Genomic DNA, 23,236 nt, shown 5'->3' on the forward strand with positions numbered 1-23,236 from the left:
GTGCATCTTAAGGTTTGATGCTTATTAGATTTAAAAAAACATTAAACCAATTTCTTTTCAAATTCTCACAGTTGTGATGCCTGCAGCAAAATCCATAAAAAAAAACAGTATAGTGCAACATTATTTACTTTCTTCAACTATGTGTCTGCAGTAGCTGGTGGGGCATGAGATTTTACTCTCCAGCCGAGAATAAGAAAACAGCACAAACACTGTTCATTGAACACAATCTTAACAAGTATATCAGTGGCATATATAACACAACATCAGAGCTGTCCTTATCAAGAAAAAATAAAATCACTATGATCTATATAAGCACAAATAAAAATGTGAGTTTAACACACACACGGACATAAGCCTACATATAAGAGCCGTAAAGGACCTGCTGCTTTCTCCTTAGCAAGTTTTATCAGTTACAAAAGGGGATCTGCATACCATTTTGTGTCTTGCAGTACTGTACTGTAACTTGCATAATGCATGTTTCTCTAATACTCTTCAGCCAAAGAGACAATCAATTTATTTTCACACTCAAGCCATAAATGGTGTTATCAGGGATATGAATTTATAGCACAATGCAAAACTAAATATGTGTAATTTAATCTGGACTTAAATTGGTTGCTCAGTTAAATACATTTTTTTGAATTTATTTTTTTCATTTTAAAAACCTCTCACCTTTGACTGGAGTGTTTGAAAGGTCAATGGAAAGGTTTATTGAACATCTATCAGTTGGGGGAAATCCTGAATACAGATTTCATTTGATATAGGTTATGCATGTGACCTTTGCTCAGAATATAATGGCAAAGGTCAGTTGCTTTTAATTATTATTATTATTTTTTTTTTTACATGTTTTGTATTTTTAAATTAGGTTAAAATGTGCTTAATGTGCTTATGTCACTTGGCTATACAGCATCTATACCACAGTGTATTCTATTCTGTTAGTACCTTCAAATCTTTACTTCCAAACTTCAAGGGGCAAGACCTTAGAAGAATATAAGAAAGTTTACAAAACAAGAGGAGGCCATTCAGCCCATCTTGCTTGTTTGGTTGTTAGCAGCTTATTGATCCCAGAATCTCATCAAGCAGCTTCTTGAATCCATTGATGGTATATCACAATGATCAATTTGGCAGGGAAAGACCCTGGTTTAAAAGTGTTTTTAAATTAACACCCAATACAACACAATTTTTGCATATTATCCTCAGGCATATATTTCTTACCTTAGGAATAGTAGTTGGCAAAACACACACAATCATTTCCACACTGCTTTGGGCTGGTTCCCTTGTCTAGCTTTCCACCAAACCTTTGTAAAAGTAATTTCCATACTGGTCTTTTTCTTTAACCTGCAACTCCACTTGGTTTGGACGATGGTAATGGAAAATGATTTTGGGGTCTGCATTGCCATCTACACTGGCTGCAATGTTGCCATTTTGGAGAACCTTATTACCAGTCCCTGTGCCTCTGCCAAAAGGAAAGCCTTGCTTGCCCTTTGTCCATGTAGGCCACTATACCCAATCTGCTTTAATTGCCAAGCTTCCACTTCCTCCAATGGGCAGCACTGAATCCTGATGAGGTCTGGCTGTTCACATGGCTTACTAATAACAATGCACACCTGTTTCAGCTTTAAGGTATGTTCAAGCAGTACAGAAACTTGTTCTATTTTAGTTTTAGTAATTTTAATTAGCAAAATTACATTTCTAAAGATTTTGGACAGTAAGGCTGATTTTGGACATGCCTAAGTGTTTTAATCAAATAGAAGCACTGCAACATCAGCTCAAAGGAAACCTCGCTTTTTAATTTTTTTTTTATTATCTAGATCAAAACTGTGGCAGATCTAAATAATGTCATCCTTTAACTCTTTATTAATCCAATTAGTGTAATCCATGCAGTGTTATTAAAAACTCATTTTAATACACTTAATGTATCTGGATAAGTTGCAAAGTAAACAATTCCTGGCTTTTCTGGTACTATAATACATACACAACACATTACGTTTGTATCATCTAGATTTGCATTAAAAATACCAGAGGATCAAGGTTAACAACCAAATTCAATATACAGAAAGATGCCCGCTGTGGCTGGCACGGAACATAGTTGAATGTAAGATTTGCATGCAACATGTCCCTCCAGAGGAAAAGAAGAAGGAAACCATGCTGCAATGATGTAACATCAAAAACAGAGTAGAGACACAGAATGGATTATACCTATTCATACCTCTAGTATAAAAGGCTTTTGTATGGTTAGCCCATTTGCAACATTAATGCATATTCTTGGATCAACTGCTGACTTGGATGGACCAGGTTCTAACTGTCTCTTTGTTAAAGTACAGGACAATACAACAAACTTCAATTTATTGAGTGCGATCTCTGCAAAGAAACCCGGAAAGGCACATCAGATCAGAAAGTAATAAAGATCTCACAGCTGCTTATCATTGGTAGGGTAATTATTTACTCATTACACACTTCAGAGCGAAACAAAGTGATGTGCTTATTCGTCTTTCAGAGCACTTCCATGGAAAGAAAACAGAAAACAACAGTGTGCTGAGCAAACTGTCTGTGACAGTTTACTCAGAATTGAGGTTATGTTTAGAGAAGTACAAAAAAGAGACGCCTCAGCCATTTCAAATTACAAGTGCTTTTACTATGTAAGCCACTCAAGACCCTAATGCAGGGGTCTCCAATCCTGGTCCTGGAGGGCCGGTGTCCCTCCAGGTTTGTGTTCCAACTGTACCCTAAATCAATTAATTGGGCCAATTATATTTCTAATAAGCACTTAATTTCTCCAATTAAGTAATTTAGGGTATGGTTGGAACAAAAACCAGGAACAGGATTGGAGACCCCTGCCCTAATGAAAGGTTTCTTACAGTAGATTAGGCTACAATTTTACAATAGAAGCAAACAATTTTGTCGAGGTTTTTTTACATCTCAAAATGCTTTGAGAATAGGTTGCTTTGAGCGATGGATTAATAACACAGCACATGTAAATATTATATAAAGGAACTGTTGTAAGTATTTAAAAATAAATATGCAACAATACATAGTACCCATGAGCAACAGTAAATGGTTTCAAAGGTGCAATAATTTAACACAGTGGCAACTGATATATAGCACTTAACACTGTATGCATTCATCCCACTCTTGCTTTAAATCCCCCCAATGCTTTTGAAACACATTTGGCACAGGTGTAAATGGGTTCAAGAAAAGACACTCCTTTAAATACCGTATCTTGTGATTTTTAAACACATTATCAGTGGTGACAGGGAAATTTGACTCCCAGTTTATTCCATCATCACCCGTTTTTGCTACTATTTCTTTAGCTGGCCCTCTGACACCTAGCAAGTTGTATGGTAAAGAAAGCAATACTGGCTCCACAAGCTCCAGACCAAAGGGGTGGCGTTGGAGAACGGGACTCATACACTCTGGGTTATCACAGATGATGTTCTTGCTGAACTCTGAAGAGAGATGAATTGCACCACCACCCCAAAAACACAAGCAGAGGCTTTAACAATGTATGCCAGCTCTGTTGTGCTTTCCGCAAATGCTGCTTCACATCTACAAAACACAATGAAAGAGTTTCACATTAAGCATTTGCATGACATCAAGCATAGATAACGTGTTATCTGATTGAGACGTTATCCATACATATTAATGGTTATGATGTGGGGTAGACAAACTGAAGGACCAAGACGTTTCTCAATATAGCTTCACTGTGTGGTCTGTAGTTTGATCCAAGGTATTGCCTTGGCTGAAACGTGTTGGGGTCTTTAATGAGATGTGCTTGGTAACAAATCAGACTCCTGAAGAACCTTGTGTGTCTGCTCTCCATCTGAACAGTCCGCCCACAGAAAACAGGAAACAGAGAGTAATCTTTCATGGCCTCTTCTATGATCAGTCTCTCCCCATTTTTATCAGCATCACTTTCAAGTGAGCTGAAACTTCCACTGGAATCCTCATCACTCTCGTCTGTCTAAATGTTCACCAGTTTCCTGATTATCTGCATACATTTTAGCTGAACCATGTGATGCATGATTCTCTGATGCTGTCATTCACATTCTGCTCTGCAGCTTCTACTGGGTGCCCAACTGAACCACTGAAATGATGCTCCTCATCCCAAGTTGTCTGAGCATTTAAAAGCTTGCACTGTCTTAATTCCATACTCCTCCCTACATCTAAATGACCTAAACTTGAGTTTCCTCAAACCTCAGTTTGATTAACAGAGCATGAGGTGTCAGTGTTCATAAAGCAGTTTTGACAGCTGGATCCTATAACAGTAAAAAAAAAGGAATCACCATTTTCTTTTATAAATAAAGCGTTTTTTTTTTTCCTGCTGTATCTTGCAGATCACAATCTTTGATCGGGGTTGTACCCTGCCTCCTGTTTGGCCTTCCTCTTCTTTACTGGAAACACCATCTGCACAGTCTTGGCTTCTTGGTACCTGCACAGACAGGCTGACTGAAATGGTTTCAAATACCTTTTCCATGCTAGGCCTGTAAAACTAATGTTAATAATAATAATAATAATAATAATAATAATAATAATAATAATAATAATAATAATAATAAATACTATTTCATCATACTTCAAAAGAGGCAAGTCATAACAATTCAGGTTAAAAAAAAAAAAAAAAAAAAAAACACATTGGTAGTTAAACCACTGTGTCACTTTTGGAGAAGTTACTTCAACCTTTGTGCCTCAGAGAGAAAGCTTAGCAACGCACTGTTGCAGAACAGCAAGTTCACCAACACCATTTTGATTCAATAACACTGACACTAAGCATTGAGCCATTACAATGCACTCTTATGGAACGGGTACATTTACAATTGTGTCATTCTCTGACGTGCAGCATTTAATCAGCAATTCACTCTATTTTTAAATGCACGCTTCGTGCAAGCTTTTTTTTTTGTATTTTAATATACAGGCTTTGGAACACAGCTATATGCATACAATCCATGTACACTAACATAAACAGCAGAAATCTTCATTTTGAAATCCTGTTATCAAACAAATATTGTATACGTAATTGTAGCGTACAATAAGTTCAAGTGTCCTTGTAGTAACACTAACACAGTTTTAGGGTACTCCTACTGTGTACTGTACTCACCTGACCTAAGCACCATGTTACTGGATTTTCAGCTGAAGCACTATATGCCATTGTATATATACACATTGTTTAATCATTACTTGTTGCATCTTATTATACTCTATGCTAGTATAATTTGCACTTACTGTAAACTATACTGTATTTAAATATTGTTTTGCATTGTAACCTTGTATTATCCTGTAACACTTGTAAGTCACCTTAGATACATAAAATTAACAGAAAATCCTCTAAAACAGGTGAACTGCAAGCTTAATTGAATTCATCAAAAAAGAATGAAAGTCCTTAAGAAATATTCCATAAAAAAGCCCTAATGTTTTGCAAATCGGGCTCTTTGTATTAGAATAAATTATGTATGTTCTTAACTCTTAACTTAAAATAACAAGAAACTGCTAACCTTACCTTAATATCAAGAGCTCCACGTTGAAAATAACCTTGTAGAATAAACATGGTCTCTAAAGTTGATAAGTTATATGCAACCCTGGGTTCCCATGGCAACACTTCACAGTCAGTACAGTACAGCCTAGTCAGAGATACAAACACCTTGGGAATGGAGGTTAGTCGTAACTCTGAAAATCACTTTTGAAATTGTAACTGCAGCAAAAACACAGATTTAAAACTTCCAGGAAAACCTGGGTTAACGAAGTGCATGTTTTTAAATAAAATACATTCATGCAGCTTGCTCAGTCATTCTGCCTTGGGGGTGGGGGAAAAAAGAGTGCTTTGTTTAAAACTTAAATGTTCTTCGTAAAATCTGCCTCACCTTTGTCTGGATACATTTGTTGGTACAGTCATTTTGCCACCTTTATGACAAGCACACCGCTTATAGGAGTGTCCATCTGTTGCATTGTACACATGGTTGAGCAACTGCATAATTCCGGTTGAAAGTGGGGTGTTCAGTAGACCGGTCAGTTCATAAGTTTGGTGTTCGTAACTCTGAGGTTCTACTCTACTATATACAGGAAAGGAACTATTATTTTTGTTAAATGTACAGTACCACTACAGTTAAGGTAAACAAATCAAAAAGCATTTTAGGCTTTATGAACACCTGATAAATTGAGACATAATAAATAAGCAGTTACTAATTTATTGTCACATAAACACAGTACAATATTCAGAACACGCAAGGTACTTTACCTAGATTGCTCCAGTAAAAACCCAGCTGTATAAATGGGTAATTGTATGTAAAAATAATGCAATATATTGTAATAATTGTAAGTCGCCCTGGATAAGGGCGTCTGCTAAGAAATGTAATAGTAATAATAATAATAATAATAATAATAATAATAATAATAATAATAATAATCATGACCTACAAGCTGAGATCTAAAGCATCAGCAATTTGGCTTTTAAAATGGTCCAATTTTTCTTACGATCCAAAGAAAACACACACATCCAGAAGTCAGCAAAAAATGTTTTAATCAAACTTAATCCAAGATAAAACTTTAACATGTAGTGTACAGTCACTTGATCCATTACCCAGTACCTTTTGATTTCTGTTCAAATACTTTTTAGCTCCAACATAAAGTGTTATAAAAAATAAAAAAAGTATACAGTTAGTACCAAATGTCACCAAAAGGTAGTCACTGTCCGTCGTAAATGAGGTTCTGTCACCATTTCTATCAGTCATGCTGAGGGTCATGTCATTAAACTCATTTCTGCAGAAACAAAAAACACATCACAACCATGAAGATGCAACATTAAAAAAGTCTCTCTACATATCTATCGCCAAGGATTAAACACATTACAGGTGTTGTACAATCACCAAGCGCATTGTCATGTCCTACATCCACAGCATCAGAATCAGACAAATGTAGCCTGTAATAGCTCAGCCAATCAGGTGTCTGCAACACAGTAATTATACAGCATGTGTTGCGAGATTTTTTCATTTTCGGTGGTCTTGAAGGTTTGTTTTATTTCGGAGTCTATCATGCATTCATTCAAATCCAACAGAATGATTGGATTCACACTGTTGCTAAGCAGGGGCTTGCTCTAAGGAAAGTAATTCTCTGAATTCATTGGTCTAATTTAGGTTTAAACGATTTATTTTTCATAATTATCCTTGGTATATAAACAGAATACTCCCTTCAAGGGCTTGTGGGTTATTCGGCTATCCTCATTCGTGGAATAATTACAGTACTCTTTGAGCTGTCACGGTGTATTCACTATTCATGCAATAATTAGTAATATACTGCAAGTACAATACTAAAAATGTTTTTAGTCTTTGGTGTATATTTTGGATCGAGCGTGAATTTCAGTTTCCTTCTTTCAGCATGCATTTCTTTAGACAGCGTGGTTATTATAAGATGGTTTGGATTATTTCATTTAGATCGGCTAATAAACTGCTTATATTGGTTTATACTGCAGCATTTAACATTAGCAAAAAGAAAAAATACACACACATGATGTTTGGCTACAGCTTTCTTAATATGTGTTTATGATAGGAACTGTGTTGAAGTCAGTGATCTTCATACCTTGGAAACTGAAGTCAGAGTGTCTGATCTACACTATTATCTTCCATGGTCAATATTAATACTGTTGTGAGCCATTCTACTTCAAAGTCTGAAACCACATACACAAATATTTGTGGAATTATCAAGTCCTTGTACAAAAAGTTTTGAATTCATATGGGCTGGCAACAAATGCAAATTAATGTGAATAGAATCCACTGAGCCTCCTAACTCCCTTGTTGAAAATCAAGTGCAAAGTAGCAGTGGATAACAAATTTGCCTTTCCAAAAACGGATGTAAATTGTCCTATGGTCTGGCACTCGCTCTGGTTAAACTTGAATGTCACTCTTCAAAATAAATTGTCATCAGAATGTATTCAGTACAATGGTGACAGTGGTTAACAGTGTTTGCATACAACTCTGCACTGCAGATGGAAATGTAGTAACATTCTGGTTTTAAATAGTCAGAGTTGTATAAGAAATTCTATAAAAATCAAGTTTAAATATGTTCTCTTATGATACTAGCCAAATAGCATAGACTGCTATATTGTAGGTTTCGAATTATATAGCTTCAAACTGATGGTCTCGCTGAAAAGAAAGCGGCTTACCCTTTCATCACTTACCAATTCCAGATTCATTGAGATGATCTAATATGTTCTCTGTCGCTTATGAGATTCTTCTTTGGGTGGATCGGCAAGCATCACTTTGAGTTTGACTCCATTTATCACTTTACCGTGCAAAGTTATCATGGCCTCATTGGCACTCTTTCTGTCTGCAAATTTAATGTATCCAACATTGCGCCCCTGCACAATGTACACTTCTATGAGGGATCCAAATCGACTGGGGGGGCAGGGGGGGGGGGGGAAGAGAAATTAAACATTTAAATCAGCAATAGCACCCAAATGCCAAAATATTAACATTACTCTTCACCCGACCCCACCCTCCGAACAAGGGACTATAAAATTCTATGTGTGTCTTAACTGCAACACCAAGAAAAGAACACTACTTGTGATTAAGTTTATTCTTCTCCAAACAAGATTTGGGTCTAAAAAGGACACTCAATAAACAGTACCTGCTGGAGTTGCAGCTATACCCTGGGGAATTACGCAATTATGCGCCTGCGTAATTTTACGTATGAAATGTACCACCACACATAGATTGATTTTGCCAGAAAATGCCACGACAAAAGTCCCACGTTGCAGATATATCAGCAAAATAGAGAGTAAAAGATTTTCCATGTTTTGTAGCTGACCATCTTCCTAATTTGAAAACATTAGCTTTCAGATACATAAATGCAGTAACAAATACAGCTGATGCTGAGCACAGCAACTCTGTATCATCTCGTCCTGTCCGATTGGAGGTGTTCTCTTTCGGAAGACAAACTGAAAGAGCTGGTGTTCCTTTTTTTCAATCTTTTTTTAATTTATTTTTTTACTTATGCTAGTATTTTGATATCCAGTATGAGAGAAGCAGCCAATACAACTGCACAGTACTTTTGTTACTTTGCACACACTTGTACAGAGATACCGCACAATTTTGCATAATTTATTTTTTCTGTGCATTCCCTGGGGTGTATCCAGCTCATGACCAGGATGGTGTACAGTATCACATATTTTGTTTCTCTCAAGCTAAATGTATGACCCTTTATTAATACAGTACATCTAAACATATTATATAACTGAGGGTGGATAGACAGATAGGTAGATAGATAGATAAATAAATAGAGAGATAGGTAGATAGGATAGCATTTCTGTATACGATACAACACAAAACAGAAATACACCCTTTTTTACAAAAATAGAATTACTCTGATTGAAAACACCATAGAATAAAAATAAAATTATATTCTTCTACCCTTTAATGAACATGTATATTTTAGCTCCTTACCAGAAAACATCCTCCAAAACATCTACAGACAAGGGAGCTGGATTAAAGACGATAAAAAGCCTCTCTTTGACTCTGCTATCAGCTGGAGCCAGTTTTCTGTGTGGAGGCAAGGAGACGTCTGTCTGCAAGCGATTCATCTGAGTGCTGCTTCCAGAAGAGTACCCCTTAAATTCAAAAACACAAAACGGAAAGATCTGCACATTGAAAGAAGGTCACAAAATAAGTATTGTGACCCAATATCTACTGATGTTACAAAAGAAACGCAACACTCCGGTCTAATGGATTTAACCAAATATTTTAAATATTGATATCAAACGAAGACACAGAAAATGTGAACAAAAATACAGATCAAAAGAATCATGATATGTTTTCAGTATGAAATGTGACATTGTCAAAAGTATCTGGTATGACCTCCTTGAGCATTAACACAACCCTGGCAGCGCTGACGCATAGACCTGATCAGCCTCTGGATAGACTGCTGTGGGATGTTCCACCACTCTTCCTGTGCAGCTGCAGCCAGCTGGTGAAGGTTGGCTAGTTGCAGTTGTCTCCTGTGGATGCACTGGCGATTTGGTCCCCACAGATGTTCTACTGGACTCAGGTCAGGAGTAAAAGCTGGCCACCGCAAGACCTCGACATTGTTTTCTTGAAGTCGTGCAATTGTAATGCTAGCACCGTGAGGTCTTGTATTGTCCTGCTGGAAAATGCACACTTCTAGATTGGCTTGCAGGAACGGAAAAACTGTTGCCTCTAGGACTTTGTCAAGGTATTGCTGAGCAGTAAGGGTGCCCTCAATCTGCACCAAAGGTGTTCTTGTGTTAATGGAGATTCCTCCCTACATCACACTTTCACCGCCCCACCGGTTGGCTCGAACAACGCAACAGTCAGCATAACACTCACCATGACGGCTCCACACACGCTGTCTTCCGTCAGGTCCGTCAAGGGCAAAACAGCACTCATCGGTGAATAAAACACTCCACCACACTCTCTGCCACCACCTCTGATGTTCTCTGGCCCACAGAAGACAGCGATTTCGTCTCTCAGCTGTCAACATGTTACCCCTGAACGCCCTCCTAGCAAATCATTTTCATGCAGACGGCGAGCTACAGTCATTCTGCTGATGCGTGGGTTATTTCTTCCTGGAATTTCTCATGCTTTAGCCACTGCAGTCTGAAAACGATTATGCAGATGGATCAGTCAGATGTGATGGTCCTGGGCCGGTGTGGTGACCCTCTGCCTTCCAGGACGTGGCCTGTCCCTCACAGAGCCGGTTTCCTGGTTTCTCTGGACTAGTCTGCTGATTGTTGAAGCAGAACATCTCATTCCCGGGCAACTTCTCTCACAGACAGGCCGCCTTCAAATCATGCAGATAGCAACCAGGCGATCTTCATTACTCAAGAGGGGCATGGTCGTATCTTTCGCTGTTCTTGCTTGAATTGAAATCATGTCTTTTCTAATGGCTATTTATACAGATGCTTAGTCAACTCATTTTGGCAATTTTAACTCAACTCAAATACCAAACACTGAGCACCAGGCTTTTTCATGAAATCACATGACTTGAGCTCAGTATTTTGTTATCCCAAGGAAAAATACTATTCAAACAATCAACAAACCTATCTGCTCACTATTTAAAATGTAAATAACATTATGTATGTGCCCCTAATGAACTATTGAACTTAGACTGCTGCGTTTTCATTGTGCATCAGTATATATTCAAAATGATAATCCTGTCCATTGTGTTTAAGTGCAACAAACTTTAGATGTTGACACAGCACTGTACATTGTGTTTGTTATTTTTGTTTTTTTGGAATCGGCAATTATTTCTTATTTTCTCCCCAATTTGAAATGTCCAATTATTTTTATTTCAACCTAGCTCACCGTTTCCACCCCCATGCCTTTTGCTCTGCGGGCCCACCATGCAGCCAGCTCAGAGCTACAGCGTTGGAGGACCACGCAGCTCTGGGTAGCTCACAGGCAGGCACTCGGCCAGTCTACAGTGGTCGCTGGTGCACGGTGAGCCGAGGACACCCTGGCCGACCTAGGCCCTCCCCAACTGGGAGGCGCTCAGCCAATTGTGCACTGCCCCCTGGGAATTCCCGTCCACCGTTGGCAGTGGAATAGCCAGGACTCGAACCTGCGACCTCCAGGCTATAGGGCGCATCCTGCACTCCACGCGGAGTGCTTTTACTGGATGTGCCCACTCGGGAGCCCCCAGCACTATACATTGTTGATTGCATGCAAAGAAAAAGGCCCAAAACAAAGTTATAGATAAAACATTGCCCAGCAACACAATCTGTATAGCACAGATTGTTTCTTGCTAGAAATACATGCAAAAACAACCCAATCATTTGCTCAACTAAACAGTAATTTTCCCTGCATCAATTTTATAAATCAAATTACTTACAGAGCTTGTTTTCATAAATTGCTGACCAACTGGACTACTCCAAACCATGGACATCATCTGAGCGGCAACCAGCTGCAAAGCCATCATTCCAACAGGACTGCAAAACCAGAGAGTAGCATTAAGGTAACTTTACATTGTATAATGTCTCAAAGCAATCACATCATTCAGCAAATGAAATTGTGTTTAAAAAGAAAAGTAAAAAACTAAAACATTTAAAGTATCTTGCAGGTCAAACACACCAGGTCAAATACATTTTGTATAGATTTCATCAATAGAAATAAAATAGTTTTTATGCGGTTAAAAAAATATTAATAAACAAAGATAGGATGGATTTTGTGTGGTGTATGGCCACACCCACTCAAAAATCGTGCTGGCCGCAATAAAACAGGAAGTTACGTACGAAACGGTAAACACACATGGCGAGTGCCGCTGAAAACATCGAAGATGAAGCCGAAGACCCAATTCATTTTAGGGAACAGGGGCCACAACCCTACATTTATGAACCATCGGAGAGCCAGTGGGATCCCACTGATCAGAGGCAGCGACTAAATGTGGATCAACAAGAAATAGAGTTGTGGACCCTCCAAAACCTGAGGCGGATTGGCAACACTGCATGGTGAGTGTAATTTCCAATGGTGTAATGTGTTTGATTACCAATAATATACGCTTCAGTATCTATACTCTAAGTAGTTTATATTAGTTTAGCGATTGTCTGTTACCCATTTATAATACACATTTTTGTCATTTTGTCTGTGATCACAGGCCACAGACTGTCACAGAACAGCAGACCACAGACAGTAACACTGAAATCTTTCCAAAGACCATAAACTACAAACATTACAATGTACAGTAGATATAAGGATTGATAAGATGGCATTATATAAAGCAGATAATACAACTTCAGCAATGAACATGGAAAAATAAACATTAAATACAAAATAAACAGACACCGCCTGTAAAGACCTGAATACTTTAATGTATATATATATATATATGTGTGTGTGTGTGTGTGTGTGTGTGTGTTCATCGTGGTTTCCTACAAAACCTTAATAATATATTAAATAAAAAATACATTTAATAGTGTTAGGTAATTTGTGGTAAGTACAAAATTGTAATAGATCCATGCTTGTGTTACATAAATAGTCAAGCTGAATCTAACAACCTACAAGACAAGTCGAACCCTACAAACCTGTAGGCCAGACAAACAGGCCGAGAACTGTTTCCCTTTTGAAACATCACACATGACGTGGTACAAAAAGATTGTGTTTTTGGTAGGCACGGTCCGTGATCCACATTAAAATCACATTTTAGTGGCCTATAAAATGTTTTTGTTTTTGTTTTTGTTTTTTAATTAATAATGCTAATATTCTTAATAAACACTGCTGCATCCATTTCAGTGATAAAAACCTGCAAGATACACTTTAAGTAAGCCAAAGTTGGAAGGCATCGAACCTGAAAGGCCAATTATGGCCACAATTCCAGATCATAAATGTGGACATGATAGAATAAAATGTACAAACTCTTTGAATTAGCCTTACCTTGACTTTTCTTCTCCATCCTCAATGTAGGTAAGAACCAGCCTATTTCCAGGAGGGTATTCAAAACCATGCAGTTTTTCTTTTGCATATACTGCTGATCCCACATTATTATACCGAACCAAAGCTTGACCTAGTAATATCATTAAGCAAACAGAATATATTAGCCAGAATTTCATGAATATTCATCATAGAAACTTCTGACATCTGGATTTAGACAAGAAAAAGATTAGTACCTTTATTATATCCATAAGGATCTCTCTGCATTTCACAATGATCCAGACCAGGAATAAGGTCAAAAAGATTAAACATCTGTTCCTGTGACAGACTGGCTCGGGAAGAGACCAACAGACATTTAGTGATCGAGTCACTGCCTCTCATCTCACTCACTCCAAAATTACTGGCTTCAGCTGCACACATGGAGAAACACACAGTCAGAACAAGAACAGTGCAACTCATGTACAATCAACACTGCTGCTTTCTGCAGAAAACTTGAACTTCATATTTTTGTCTATATTGGGGACCTTTCTTTATCCCACAGATTATCACTATAATGAGTAAGGTTACTTTAAAAAAGAGGTGGTAACATACCAAATGGATATGAATTCATTCCAGGATCGTAGCTCATGTGATCAGATCTTGGAGTACTGAAATAATCATTCTCACAGGATGCAGAAGTTCTGTTTTTGGGTTCTGCAAGTATTGCTCTGTAATCTGCATACAAGGGAAGACTAAGACTTTGAAATGAAGAAGGACATGCTGGTGGAACAACGTATATTACAAATCAGTAATAAAATTCAACAATGCATTAAACTTGGTGACACTTATTTGAGTTGTTTACGAAAAAAAAAGATTCAGGCTAGGCTGTTGTGCGTTTATTTTTAGTTCAGGCCTTTGCATACATTTTTTTTGTTATATGGAAACAAGTAGTAGTATGAAACAATGCTCTTACTTCTGTCACAGTTTTCAATAGCCATGGCTGCTTGGGAAGGCTTCAAGTATCTCACATAGCCCAAACCTTTACTTTCTCCTGTGGTCTTATTCCTTATAACAATGCAATACTCAATGTCGCCATATTCCTAAGGAAAAACAGACATTGTTATGAATGCATTATTATTATTATTATTATTATTATTATTATTACTGCTACTAATATTATTAACTCTGAAGGTACACTTCAGTTAGATGAGGAAGGAAACAGCCAGTCTTCTCATAAACCACAACATCTGGATTGTGTCACCCCTTCTGATTTGCTATCCCCTCAAGCGGTCTTGCCAGGTGTTCTGGTACAGTATGTGAATGCCAAGCAGAAAAAATGTATTAGCGTACAATGAGGTGATCTTTTACTAACATATAAGGAGTACACAAAAAAACAAACAAACAAAAACAAAAAAAAAAACATGCCAAATAGAAGATTGAAAGTAAAAAACAAAAAGAAAACAAAATTGTGATTAGAAGTGATACAATGCTATGATTTAAAAAGGATGTACTGAGTGTGAATTGACAAGACATTTTTTATGTGTTTTTATCCTCTTACGCATTAGACAGAGGAAAGTATTTTCAACACATTTCTCACTGGTTAAAAAGCACTGTGGTGTTCCTGCTGCTGCAATAACATGTAAGTGGCATATTTACTAGAGCACAGACAAGTGCGGCTACTACAATAAGTTTAAAGTACAAACTAGCAGTTTTGTGGAATAACCTATACATTGCACATTCAAATACTTCAGTACTGTACTTTGAATTTTAGACCATTTTTAAATGTTGTTTCAGGTACCACAAAGTGTGCAATCCGAATTCTTTAGACATTCATGTACAAATGTGAAACAGTACCTCTAAAGTGAATCGCGAACAAATCTATAACCAGGTTTTGCACAACTGAATCTCTTGCATTTTACCAATGACTTACAGCAATTTCTTTTTACCTTGAATTTTTCCTTTAAATCCTCTTCTGTAAATGTTTTGGGAATCATAATAAAGATCCTGGTCAGCTCTTCATCTTCAACATCTCGATGACTCCCAGAGGATCTGGACTGGGCGATGAACACCTTCAAACACAGAAAACAACCACCTTGTACAGTACCTCGTATATTAAATTCATAGGGGGAAAAAAAAAAAAAAAAGTACTAAACAGTAGCGGGCCTAATTGTTGTAACTTGTAAAATGCCGGCCTGTGTTTTACTTGTATATTGTAGTGGGACTCAGACAGACATACAGCATGCAATTCAACTTCCATTGACATTTTTTGTAATTCATTGCAAATATGAATCCCAAACAACAAGGAAAAAAACGGCACACAAATTGGAAGATAGAGTCGAGTGTATGATGTACACTACCTGTGTCTGACGTTGTGTTCTGTATAGGATACTGCATAAAAAACGTACATTAATTGGATGTAAAGCATTTTTTCAAAGGAAAAAAACAGGACTAAATACAATACCTTTGATCCTACGTGGTTTGATGCGAGACAAAAATTAAACATCTCATGCTTTTTAAAGGAAACCATACCAACTTCAACTAACTTAACTACTTCATTGTGAATTTGCAATACAATGTACATACACCTTTGTATGTGAAGTAAGGTAGGCAACATTACAGACCTCTAACCCAAACACATTAGGCTATAGCCTGAAAAGCTAGTTTCTGTGTACATACCAAACAGACACCAAACAAATAGTTGGTACAGGAGGGGTTGTAAAAAAACAAACAAAAAACCACTGGTTCACTTTACTGAAGTTTATACATGCAGGTAACTGGCAAATGCAGTATTTAGAATACATTTATCCGTAATACGTGTATTGTCTGAGTTACCAAAGTCAGTCAAATTTGCCACGACAGAACTTCTAATTTATAGCGATTAGTGAAACTAGCTCATTACAAATACATTCTAACTTCTGTGCAGATACTGCGACATGAAAATGTGTCATTGATACGAGACTAATGGCAAACCCATGAGTTTTGTGGTGATGGGAATATCCTAATACTCGGAAGTTTGACCTCTTACCAGAAGTTTACAGTATATTCATTAGACATGATCAGGTCTAAACTAGTACCATTTATGGTAGGTGTCAAAAGAAACTCGTATATGTCTTATATAAACTGCTGATACTGCCATCCGATAAATGTATGAAGGCGTTAAAAAAAAAAAAAAAAAAAAAAAAAAAAAGTGAAATATTATATCAAAATTCTTTGACACTAGCCTGTACGGATTTATTCATTTGCATTCACACTACAGTATCAGATTTTATTTCCCACAAAAGCATGCTAAATATTACGTAAACTATAAAAAACAACAACAACAACAACAATAATAATAATAATAATAATAATAATAATAATAATAATAATAATAATAATACCTTAATTGGTTTTGTCCCTTCTATAAGACATTTCCCGTGCATGTCTTCCATGGCTTTGCATGCCTGCGATGATTTGGCAAATTTAACAAAGGCAACTCCTTTCGACTCTTTAGTGTGTTTGTCTTTTACCACCCAAATGTCTTGAATCTCCCCAAAAACTGAAAAATGCTCCCGGATTACCTCCTCGGTAGTGGATTTACTTGTCACTAAGAACAACCGACTGTTTGGAGGATCATCAAGGCTATCTGCATACGTTCTAACACTGGAATCATCCGTCATTTTAATAATCTCCGCGGAACCAGACTACTGAGAAACTGAAATTATGTAAAAACACAATCAATCAGAGGGTACGGTTTAACAAAGTGCATCCCGTGTGGCTGTGTTAGGATGCGCCTTCAACCTATAAAACAAAGAGGCCCTCCACAAAACACCAATAAAGAGACTACACTCCCCTCTCACTTAAACGTGAAGCCAATAGCGCCATCTATCGGTCCGGGTCTACACATTCTTCGTATACCTGCAAGTAGCTAACCGATATTTAAAAAAAAAAAGTTAAGCAAGACAAGTTTGGTTCCATTATAAAACCAAACATCACTGGACGGTGCAGGCTTGGTGGGATTCTGCTATCCTTGTTAAATCTTTGTTAGACTGAATTAGCTCCCTGAATTCACACTAGCTGAGACCTGAGACAGGGAAAGTATAGCCACCTGGTGGGGAGGGAGGGAGAGAGAGAGACGGTGGGTGGGTGGTTGGGGAGGGAGGGAGAGAGATGGTGGGTGGGTCGGTGGGGAGGGAGGGAGAGAGAGGGTGGATGGGTGGGGAGGGAAGGAAGGAGAGGGCAAATAGGGAGGCAGTGAGGGTAAAAAATCGAAAAACTTGACAGTTTATAAGTGTTCTTAACTGAAATAGTTTCAGAAACAATTTCCTCAAAGGACTTTGTACTTGAATAGAAAATGAAATATGAATTTGTTGACCTTTGAATCATATCATCAGGAAACTATCTAATTGTACTACCAAACCAAACTAGATCCATAGTTGAAAATGCTGGGCAATCACTTTTTACCATCTTGCTTTGGGTATGTTGAAATACATATCATTATTTGCGAATGCTCAATGTTTATACCAGCATAATTATCCATAACAGAAGTGTTTCAATCATGACCTGTTAAACAAGTTAAAAGTTGTGAAAGCTCATACAACAATTTGTGATAGAAAATCCTACACACCTGTTTGTGCTAATGTATGCAACATTTCTGTTTCGCTGTTGCCATCTGGACGTTTGATCAAGTGGGATGTAGCATCACACTGTGTTTTTATTGCTGTACATTACACAGGCTCAATGACTGTGTAATGACAACAGTAGCCATTTCACTTAATGTGTTCTTCAACTTGCAGCCCCTTCAGAATGTATTTCATCATTCCCTAGACATATTCTGCATCTGCTACTTTAATGTTTTGAGTCCTATCAGAAGCAAAGCAATGAATGATGTACATCTTCCTCAATAGCAAAACTGCTGCACCTGTCTGTGTTTATACCCGTTGACTCAAAGCTGGTTAAGCACAGTGTAACTGACAGATGCTTCCTTCATAGAGTGATTTATCCTTTCATCGGGAAGCTAAAGACTGCCTGTGAATATTAAATTGACATGTTTCAACAGCACTGATACATTATCCACACTATTATTTTATTATTTGTTTATTTAGTAGACTCCTTTATCCAAGGCAACTTACAGAGACTAGGGTGTGTGAACTATGCATCAGCTGCAGTCACTTACAATAACGTCTCACCTGAAAGACGGAACACAAGGAGGTTAAGTGACTTGTCCAAGGTCACACAATGAGTGAGTGACTGAGCCAGGGACCTCCTGGTTACAAGCCCTATTCTTTAACCACCAGACCACACAGACCACTATGCCTTGTGTCCACAAGATATCATTTGAGATATTGCCTAATAGGTGCTACTACAGCTATGATAGATGTGCTTTTAAAAGAGGGTAGAAATTACAATTGTACAACCCTAGTTGTCATTTCTAAATGTTGCTTTTAGGATTTTTTTCAGAAGCAGTGGTTAAAAATGTTATTCATCAATGGGCCTAGAAAAAAAAAATCTCAAAATGATATATCTAAAAATAACATAATAGGGTTGTAAACAGGTAGGACATAATACAAACATATAGATGGTATTACATATACCTTTCTTTTTTCAAGATGAAAGTAAGGAATTGCTGATGGTTAGCCACTTTCAATAATAACAATAGATTTTTTCATTGTCTAAAGTCCCTAAAATATAATTATTACATTTTTCTATTAATAGTATAGGCATTGAGCATTCTCAAATAATGATATGTATTTCAACATACCCAAAGCAAGATGGTAAAAAGTGATTGCCCAGCATTTTCAACTATGGATCTAGTCTGGCTTTGTAGTAAAATTAAATTAGCCACGGTTAAGAACATTCTAGTAAAACCATTTGTTTATTTACCAGATAATAGACAAAGTGAAGGAGATGTGATACCTTTTATTTGGACGAACTAAACAACAATTAATCACAATGCTTTCAAGACCTCAAAGGTTAATTATTGTTTAGTTAGTCCAATAAAATGTATCACATCTCCTTCTCTTTGTCTATCATCTCTGGACTGATTTTATTTGCCAGATAATTCTACCCACGTCATAAAAAATATATGACCCCCTCAGTGTGCTTGCTGGAGTATAGAAGCACCCGCCAACTGAACACCTAGAGTTTTGAAACATAAGAATTAATGCGGGGAGGCAGTGAATTTAGTTTCCTTTTTTTCATGTTACTACTTTGGAATATATGTATTACTCTCTGCATTAAAAAAGTTTCCTACCTCCTGTTTTGACGCTATTCAGCTACTCCGTTACTATCAGCCTGTTAAATCTGATATTACACTATATACCTGTACAAAAAGTACTGAAAAGGCATGTTTAGACCTAAGACATCTGTAGCACTTCAATCAGATTTTGAAGCCATCTTGACTAAGAAAATCTCTGTTCAAGGTCATTTGAGTTTATATTTTTGGATAGATTTTAAAGAGAATCTCAGTCTAACTTCCCAATCACACTCATTCTTAATTGAGTTTGAACATTTTATGGTTTTACAGTATATTGCAATGCAAGTCTATTGAATATGGTTTTGCTCCAATCCTTAGATTAATACTGTATAATACTATCAATACACGTCATAAGTTCATCAAAAAATACCAACTAACTACAAATATCTTAAATTGTCTTTTCAAATGAAATCTGTGATATTGTGGTTCCAGGTTACCTCCAAATCATTTTTTTTTAAATTTTATTTTATATGTTCCATTAACTAACGAAATAATATGTCAAAGAATGAGCATTTGTCCTTGATGGTGTTAATTACCGAGAGGCAATTTTACAGTCCCAGCGCAGCCTAGTTGTGTTAATTATTCTCACCTTCAGGATTTAAAAAAAAAAAATACAATTTAAAAATAACATACGAGGAATTATTGACTGGCAAATATAAGGGAAAGAGACACTTCACGCCGGATAATTACACAATACTCTTTGTACTAGATCTTACAGCTGTCCAGCAGCATGGCTATCTTCCACATGACCTTCGTTTAACGAAAGACCAGCCAACAAAACTGTACGTTGCGTTCTTAGCCAACGGGGTTACAGAATTACCTTGCATAACATCGGCCATATTGGTTTCTTTTTATCGACGCTTTTCTGCTGCAGTAAAAAAGAACTTTCCTTTTATGGAAATCGGCGTGTAAAGCCTCCAGTTGTCGTCATAGGAGATGTGACTTTAATTCGCATGATTGGTCCATGTGTTTTCTGTGACGTGTTTTACCGGTGCCTGCCTGTAAATTGTATGACCTTCTTCAAGCGGAATTGTGAGAGTTCTTTTGTGCCGGTAGTGAGACGCCGATAAGCGTAGAGCAGCAGTAGTCCGTCTTGGTTTCAGTATTCGCTTTTTTTAAAATATAAAGGTAAGCTTTGGGTTGATACTTTCATAGTCACGTTGTTTCTTTGTCTTTACTGATAAAGATCATTCGCTATCATTACTAAATTGGTTGCTTATGCATGTTTTTCTGTTGTGTGTCCTTGTCTTGGATTGAATTTGAAAAGGTCTCTTCTTAGTCCCTTTATAGTTCATCTTTAGTTTAATCATTGATAAAACGCATCCTATATACCCTGTGCAGTTCGTGGTTCGGTAAAAGACCATTGTGATGTGGACATAGTGTGTAACAAAGGTGTTAGTTATATAAAAACCTCTTCCTGCTCGATACCCGGCATTTGCCAAGAGGGAAATGGTGAGGTGGCTGTTCGACTCTTTGGATAGTATTTGGGCGTTAGACTGTGTTTCTCGGGTGTGTAATTTTAATCTTTTCTTTAAACTTTCATACACAGTTTTCCTATTGTGTAATTGAAGGCTTACTACGACTACTCCTCCGATAATTTAATAGGGCACATGTCACCTAATGTACAGTAAAATCAATACAGGTTATCTACTTAAACACTACTTGGACTGTAGTTGATAACTAGATTAACATGATTACTGTAATCTAGTCAACTGTAATATCCCTTTGCACTTTAAACATTTCCAGTTCAGGTCATGTTATGCGACTAATATATAATTCATAATATTCTTGGAATGCATATGGCAGAACGTTATCACAAGCTTTGATTTGTATGACGTTGAACTGGGGTCATAAGAATAGGTGTGGATGTCATGTGCCCTTTCTAGAAAAGACTAGCAATGACACTCTGCTGTTGGCCTCTTGTCCTCTGCTTGTATACAGTGGGGCAAGACCAGGAAGTCTTGCAATCCTATATTTTTTTCAGTTAAATGACAATATAAATGTAATGTAAGGTCACTTGTTTTGCCCTCTTAAATTCAGTAGGCTACCAGGAAGCATAATTATGAAAATTGGCAAAAGAAGGACATATATGTATACAAGTGAAAGAATTGGGTCCATAGTGGTGGATTTGTATCTAGTGCTCTGTATTTCCTTTTGTAGTGTGTAGTTGAAGGTCATTGTTCTACAATTTTGGTATAAATGCTTACTGAAGTTGTGTTAGCTTGGTAAACTCATTTGGCTTGTCTGTTTGTGTGGTTTTTCATATACTTGAACATTTCATAAGATGGCCAAGATTCTTTGCAACAGCAGCACAGGTCATATAGTTGGATGGTTATGTATCCTACTTGCATTTGACATGACAGATGTAAAATCATAGTTTTATGTAATTATTTTTTTTGTTCCCACAGGACAAACATGGGTGACATAGAGAAGGGAAAGAAGGCTTTTGTCCAGAAGTGTGCACAGTGCCACACAGTTGAAAAGAATGGAAAGCACAAGGTCGGCCCAAATCTGTGGGGTCTGTTTGGCCGCAAAACAGGACAAGCAGAAGGCTTTTCTTACACAGAGGCAAACAAGAACAAAGGTAAAAGCAAACACAATTTTGAAAAGGTTCTCTCTATCAAGGGCTTAACCATGTATGTATGTATATTTATTTCTGTATTTATTTGTCCCTTTCTCTAGGTATTACCTGGGGAGAAGATACACTCATGATATACTTGGAAAACCCAAAGAAATATATTCCAGGAACTAAAATGATTTTTGCGGGCATCAAGAAGAAGAATGAGCGTACTGACTTAATTGAGTATTTGAAAAAGGCAACAGCCGAGTAGAATGTGTAATTTAATTTCAATGTACAGATTGCTGTAATGTGGTGTCCCATTGTTAATATTCTGTGGTAACATGGCTTTTAAACTGTTGAGGCCTGGTGTCATTCTTGGCATCTTGCAATGACCATTTTGTTGCTGGAACCTCAAATAAAAACAATTTTATGCTCAAGATCCCTTTGTGTTTAATTGAAACCTAAAAGGAATATCACTATGCATGTGCTGCAGTTACTACCTCTTAAGGCTTTTCTTCTGTTTGCTGAATTAATGTAATTGGTTACTAAACTGTACTTCTAGCTGTGATTTTTATAATGCAGTTCTTTCAACCCATTGTGTGACATTGGTAATAGGGCACAATTTGTTAGGGCCTCACTCCACAAGTTTAGAAAGTTGCTAAGGTAGTTCAAATTGTGTTTTGGCAGAAATACTTTGATACATTTGAGAGGTAATTCAGAAACCTATTATCTAGTTTCTTACTGGTGGGAAAACTGTTGTAACCTTTTAGTGGTAGTTCCCAACATGTGACGGTATGAAACTGGTACTAAATTAGTTGGGTGTGGCCTGTTTAGAATGGTTGTCAGAAGCCTTAGTCTTGTGAACTGAAACTATAATGGAATGAGCACACCTCTAAACCTATTCATTATGTAATGGGCACGTGATTTGAGGTATCTGGTATAAGACAAGGACACATACTTTATTGCCATATCTTGAGTAATGTGATATGCTCCTCTTTAATTCTTAGAGGAGAAATCCAGTGATACTACAGGAAAACAGGCAGGATGATTTTGCTATTCATTTTAAAGAGTAGATTTCGTAATGTGCTAAAGAGAATT

At 37.1% G+C, this 23,236-nt stretch overlaps 3 protein-coding genes across 4 annotated transcripts in view; 1 reads left to right on the forward strand and 2 right to left on the reverse strand.

Annotated features, from left to right (window-relative positions):
- LOC117426137 (oxysterol-binding protein-related protein 6-like) overlaps nucleotides 1-6,373 on the reverse strand; it is a 60,489-nt gene extending 54,116 nt beyond the window's left edge. Inside the window, exons 1-2 of the mRNA XM_059033649.1 lie at nucleotides 4,281-6,373; nucleotides 1,213-3,543 (exon numbers count right to left, since the gene is read on the reverse strand). The gene's annotated coding sequence lies outside the window, so the exon portion shown is untranslated. The remainder of the gene's footprint in view (nucleotides 1-1,212; nucleotides 3,544-4,280) is intronic.
- A 118-nt stretch (nucleotides 6,374-6,491) lies between these two features.
- On the reverse strand, nucleotides 6,492-20,508 carry LOC117426639 (RNA-binding protein 45-like). 2 transcript variants are annotated; one of them, XM_034044450.3, is made up of 10 exons: nucleotides 20,399-20,508; nucleotides 15,290-15,412; nucleotides 14,317-14,443; nucleotides 13,956-14,078; nucleotides 13,601-13,774; nucleotides 13,368-13,497; nucleotides 11,830-11,926; nucleotides 9,426-9,589; nucleotides 8,162-8,378; nucleotides 6,492-6,747 (listed from the first exon to the last, which is right to left on the reverse strand). In XM_034044450.3, the coding sequence occupies exons 1-9, from the start codon at nucleotides 20,408-20,410 to the stop codon at nucleotides 8,186-8,188; spliced, it is 1,143 nt and encodes a 380-aa protein (XP_033900341.1). In that variant the 5' UTR covers nucleotides 20,411-20,508; the 3' UTR covers nucleotides 6,492-6,747; nucleotides 8,162-8,185. The 2 variants fall into 2 exon arrangements, with proteins under 2 accessions (XP_033900341.1, XP_033900340.1); XM_034044449.3 differs by lacking the exon at nucleotides 20,399-20,508 and adding an exon at nucleotides 16,724-17,166.
- Nucleotides 20,509-20,557: 49 nt separating this feature from the next.
- Nucleotides 20,558-22,575, forward strand: LOC117426640 (cytochrome c-like). The gene is made up of 3 exons (XM_034044451.2): nucleotides 20,558-20,706; nucleotides 21,987-22,162; nucleotides 22,261-22,575. Exons 2-3 carry the CDS (start codon nucleotides 21,994-21,996, stop codon nucleotides 22,407-22,409), a joined length of 318 nt encoding a protein of 105 aa, XP_033900342.1. The 5' UTR covers nucleotides 20,558-20,706; nucleotides 21,987-21,993; the 3' UTR covers nucleotides 22,410-22,575.
- The last annotated feature ends 661 nt before the right edge of the window (nucleotides 22,576-23,236 follow it).

Source organism: Acipenser ruthenus, chromosome 11 (assembly GCF_902713425.1).
Source record: "Acipenser ruthenus chromosome 11, fAciRut3.2 maternal haplotype, whole genome shotgun sequence".
In the NCBI taxonomy this organism is placed as follows: Eukaryota; Metazoa; Chordata; class Actinopteri; order Acipenseriformes; family Acipenseridae; genus Acipenser; species Acipenser ruthenus.

Excerpts from the sequence above, each read along its gene's own strand:
- LOC117426639 (XM_034044449.3), bottom strand. The coding sequence starts at position 17,002 with ATGACGGATGATTCCAGTGTTAGAACGTATGCAGATAGCCTTGATGAT. Across the intron at positions 15,413-16,723 it reads AAGGGACAAAACCAATTAAG|GTGTTCATCGCCCAGTCCAG; the intron begins GTATTATTATTA and ends CTGTGTTTGAAG. Across the intron at positions 13,498-13,600 it reads TCCTTATGGATATAATAAAG|GTCAAGCTTTGGTTCGGTAT; the intron begins GTACTAATCTTT and ends TGATATTACTAG.
- LOC117426640 (XM_034044451.2), top strand. The coding sequence starts at position 21,994 with ATGGGTGACATAGAGAAGGGAAAGAAGGCTTTTGTCCAGAAGTGTGCA. Across the intron at positions 22,163-22,260 it reads AGAGGCAAACAAGAACAAAG|GTATTACCTGGGGAGAAGAT; the intron begins GTAAAAGCAAAC and ends CCCTTTCTCTAG.